Below are 4,821 nucleotides of genomic sequence, written 5' to 3' on the forward strand. Positions count from 1 at the left end.
CACACACTAGCCATTTGCCCGCGCAAAACGGCGGCGGCGAATAGTTTCTTTCAAACAATTAGTTCCATTCGGAGACATATTATATTTCTAAGAACACTTGCACCATTATCGATCGGTTTCAGAAAAATAAAAAGTGCAATACCAAAACCAAAAAGTATTGTGGTGGTGAATTCCATGGAGGAAAAGGAGATGAAGATTTGAATTAGTTTCCAGTCAACTATATTTTATGCAAAAAATTAGGGAACTCCAATTTGAATGAGCTTTTAAATTTCAAACGATTTATCAAAAAGAAGTGTTTTAGATTTCGAATGCACCAGATACCAGAGAAGAGATATTTTAGGAGTATAAGTTGGGTCAAAATTGATGAAAATACTAATTCAATCCCTAAAAATAAGGAAATATTAATTTAAATGTGTTTTTAATACTTGTATCCCTAGCATTATCATTTGTAAGATATATATATTATAATATTATTATATTAATAGTTGGTTGTATTTTAAATTTAAAGACTTGAACGTCTTAAAAAATATTATTATTATATTAATTATATTTATAGAAATAGTAAAAAAAAATTATAAGTTAGTATGTATATATATATATATATATATATATATATATATATATATATATATATATATATATATATATCCTAATTCTAATAAATAAGTAGAACTCTGCCACGTGTCAATCTAAAAGACCTCCAAAATAGAGTTTTCCCGCTCATTTTATTCATCTATATTTACGTAAATGCCATACAATCCAAAATCAATAATTCCGGAAAAATCTGCAAACAAATATGTTAATCAATCTTCAGATTCGAAAAACACGCATTAATTTTGAAAGTTTGTTTATTTTGATTGCAAATTAAATCCCTAAAAATCTGCAATATTTATCTTTTTCAAACGTAATCTTCTTAATTCTTATTCTTATTTATTCAAACGTAAATAGCATTCATACGGTTATTTTCTTTTTACCATTCTGCTCCAGACGAATTCTGCTCCATAGTAATATTTGCAAACGTATTCTTCTTCATTCTTCTTGATTCTGCAACGCTTCAAAAATTATAATATCAGGTTAGTGTATTAAAATATCAGCATTACTAATATTTCTAACCTCTTAATTGTCTGATTTACCAGTTTCTATCATTTTTCATTTTATTAGTGATGTTCTTCTTCTTCCTTTTGCTAATTCTTCTTAATCATGTTCTTCTTCTACCTTTTCAGTTTAAAAGACGTAAATGTTAATGAAAATGATTACAAAATACGAAATTAGTAATAAAAATGAGAACTTTATTTTCTTTAAAAAAAACTGTTCTTCAAAGCTTTAACTATTACAATATGTTTTTTTTGTTTTCCTGTTTCATTTACTTTGATTTGCTGTTAATTTAAAAGGTTGCTAATTTTCGCCCCAATTCCAAAATCAAATAACAGATCCTTCGTATGATTCATTTAATAATCAAGGCTTCTTTTACTTCAAAATGACCATATTGCCCCTAACTTGATAAGTATTTCATATATCGCAATTAACAATTAAGACAAATCAATCAATCAATCAATTTGTATAATAAAAATACGAAATTCTTAGCTTTCTTCCCCAATTCGCATTCTACTGTAAAATTCACATTCTTCATTCACCCTCTTTCTTCGCATGTTCCAGTCATTTTTTTTTAGTTCATTCGCATTTGAGTTGTTTGTCTCACCAAATACGAAATGAATATTAACCATAATCACCTTCGCATCTTTAACCCCAATCCATACAACCTCATATGCGAAACCCAATTTTGATTTGTATTACCAAATGCGAACATTTTTGCTTTTACACGTGAACTGCATTTGACTCCAATATGCGAACATCTTTAACCCCAATCCATACAACCTCAAAGCTTTAACTATTACAATATGTTTTTTTTGTTTTGCTGTTTCATTTACTTTGATTTGCTGTTAATTTAAAAGGTTGCTAATTTTCCTTACAATTCTATAATGATTAAATTTATTGCAGAAAATGGAAATAGGAAATAAGGTTTACCTAAATAACATTGACCAGATAGATGAAAAATCGCATATCAAGGTTCGGGTGCTTAAAATTTGGAACTTTGTCAGAAATAATAAAGTTTGTTCCATTGAAATGATCATCATGGATGAGGAGGTTTGTTGTATTTGATATATTTTTTTATTCATCATTCAATATTAGACATGTTTCATGAACATAATAATTTTTAATTTTTTTTTAAACAGGGTACACAATACCAAGCTCGTGTCTTCAATCAGAATTTCTCCAGATTTCGTCATCTTTTAAAGGAAGATGAAAGTTATATAGTTATAAAACCCAATATGACTGCTGTTACTAATGGTTTTAGTTATACAGGTCATAAACAGACCTTAACTTTGGATTGGAAAAGCATCCTAAAAAAATGTGATGATTTCTCGCGTCCGGTCAATGGATTTATGTTTGTTGACTTTAATTCTATCATAGAACAAACATGCCCAAAAGACACATTCTTTGGTTAGTCATAAAATATTAATAAAATCATTTTTTATCATTTGTTTTTTTGGTTATACATTTTATTATTTAAATATTACGAATTTAATCCTAAACTTTTATTTTTTTTGTGGTATCTGTTGTGTAGATGTTATTGGACATATCGTGTCATTTAGGCCTCTTGAAACTTCAAATCCAGTACCATCCAAGCATTATATAAAAGTCACTCTTAGCGTGAGATTATATTGTATTATTTATTTATTATTTATTATCTTTAATTAATCACAAATTAATATTAATATACTATTTTATGGTTTATTTAGTTCTGTACATCTGAAGGTTACTATTTTTGGAAGTCAAGCATATCAAATTTCAGAATACCTAAAAAATAACCCGACTGTTAATTTTGTTGTTATCGTGATGCAGTTTTTGAAGCTAAACATTTGGAATGGTTTATATTCAGTCTTTATATATAGATGTTTATAATTACTGTTTTTATATAAATTTTAATAATTGGATATACATTTTTTACAGGTCTTGGTGAAGCTAAAAGTCATTTTGAAGTAACGAAATTGTTCATAAATTCTGACATTTATGAAATAAATGAGTTTAAAAATAAGTTAGTTTCCAATTGTTTTTTATTTTTTTATAATGTATTTTAACTTAAAAAAAACACAACACCTAATATTCATGAATCTAAATTAAACATTACAGGTTGAAATGTCATGACAATTTCGGTATAACTGAAAAAAGCATAACTACACTTCAAAGCTATTCTTCTTCATATACAGATGACTTTAAGGGCAATTTTCCATTAAAAACAATCTGTGAGATCACCGAACCAATTAAGGTATATTGCATTATTTTATATGTTTTACATTTTATTTTTGCATAATTTATTTTAATAATTTTTACATTTTATATGATACAGGAAATGAAGTTTTTATTAGTTGCTTCCATTGTTAATATAAGGCAGAATCTATCATGGTATTATGAAGCATGCAAAAAATGTGGAAAAAAAGTTATCCCTGTTCCCAAAACCAATCATTCGTATACCAACCCTGAGGGAATTTCCGAAACTATGGTTGTCGAGTGTACAAATGCACAATGCAAAAAATCTGAATTTCAGTCAGTTATAAAGTATAGACATATTTATTTCTATTAATTTTGTCAATCTTAAAACAACACTAACAATGACATAATTATGTTTTGTTTTAGGTATATAATTCCAATTAACGTACAAGATTGTACTGGAACCATTGGATTGACTCTTTTTGATAGGGAAGCAAGGAGGTTGTTAAATATAAGTGCCTACGAGTTGAAAAAGATACATGATGCGGTATATTATTCATACCTTTAAAATCAGAAAACATTTACTTAATTTTTTTAATTTATTAAAATATATCTTACAGGCCGGAGACAGTGATGCCCTATTTCCAATGCAACTTAATGTGTTGAAAAACCGCAAGTTTGGTTTTGTTGTAGATATTACAGAATACAATGTCAACAACTATAATAACATCTACACAGTTCTCAGAGTTACAGAAAATATGTCCATTGTTTGTGAATTGGAAAGTAAAATAGAACTTATGGTATGTAATTTTTTATTGTTGAAAATTTACAATTCTTTAATGTTAAAGTACATAACGATTAACATATTTCCATTTTATTTTTTAGAGTAATCAATCTGTCGCCTTAAATCAAGTTGCTTTGGAATCCGATGATGTTGTACAGCCTGTTCAAAAGGTTTTTCATTTTATTTTATAAACTTTTAATTATATTAGTTATTTTTTTTAGGAATCAAACATTTTTTTTAAATTAGGATGTGATCTCACAGACAGACGAAAGTTTTACACCCTCAACAGTTGATAAGTCAACCGCAACAAGTCCTTGCAAAATATCAGGTGATTTGAAGCGCAACCTCCAAGAAATTTATGATGTTGATTCTGGATATGATTTAAGTTCAACTAAGGCTAAAAGAAAGTCAACCGCAGAGGAAACTCCACTCTTGATTCCAAAAATTGAAAAGTGAGTGTCTATCGGTTATAAGACACATTTAATATATTTTGATCATTTGTTTTGGTTATAAAGATATTTTAATTGCTTGGTATGATTTTTATTTTGGGGTATTTAGGATGTCAAATATTATTGGTTTTGAATATTTTTGGATACTTTTATTGTTTTAAATTGGACAAGTTAGTTGATTTTGGTTATAACTCAAATAAAATATATTGCCCCTAACTTGATAAGTATTTCATATATCGCAATTAACAATTAAGACAAATCAATTAATCAATCAATTTGTATAAGAAAAATGCGAAATTCTTAGCTTTCTTCCCCAAT

At 27.4% G+C, this 4,821-nt stretch overlaps 1 protein-coding gene across 1 annotated transcript; it reads left to right on the forward strand.

The window, feature by feature from the left end:
• Window positions 1–2,898: 2,898 nt before the first annotated feature.
• LOC145045616 (uncharacterized) lies at window positions 2,899–4,510 on the forward strand. The gene is made up of 8 exons (XM_078993941.1): window positions 2,899–2,940; window positions 3,013–3,041; window positions 3,193–3,328; window positions 3,410–3,606; window positions 3,697–3,817; window positions 3,891–4,070; window positions 4,156–4,224; window positions 4,301–4,510. The coding sequence occupies exons 1-8, from the start codon at window positions 2,899–2,901 to the stop codon at window positions 4,508–4,510; spliced, it is 984 nt and encodes a 327-aa protein (XP_078850067.1).
• The last annotated feature ends 311 nt before the right edge of the window (window positions 4,511–4,821 follow it).

Source organism: Lactuca saligna, chromosome 5 (assembly GCF_052625555.1).
Source record: "Lactuca saligna cultivar CGN05327 chromosome 5, ASM5262555v1, whole genome shotgun sequence".
Classification (NCBI taxonomy): domain Eukaryota; kingdom Viridiplantae; phylum Streptophyta; class Magnoliopsida; order Asterales; family Asteraceae; genus Lactuca; species Lactuca saligna.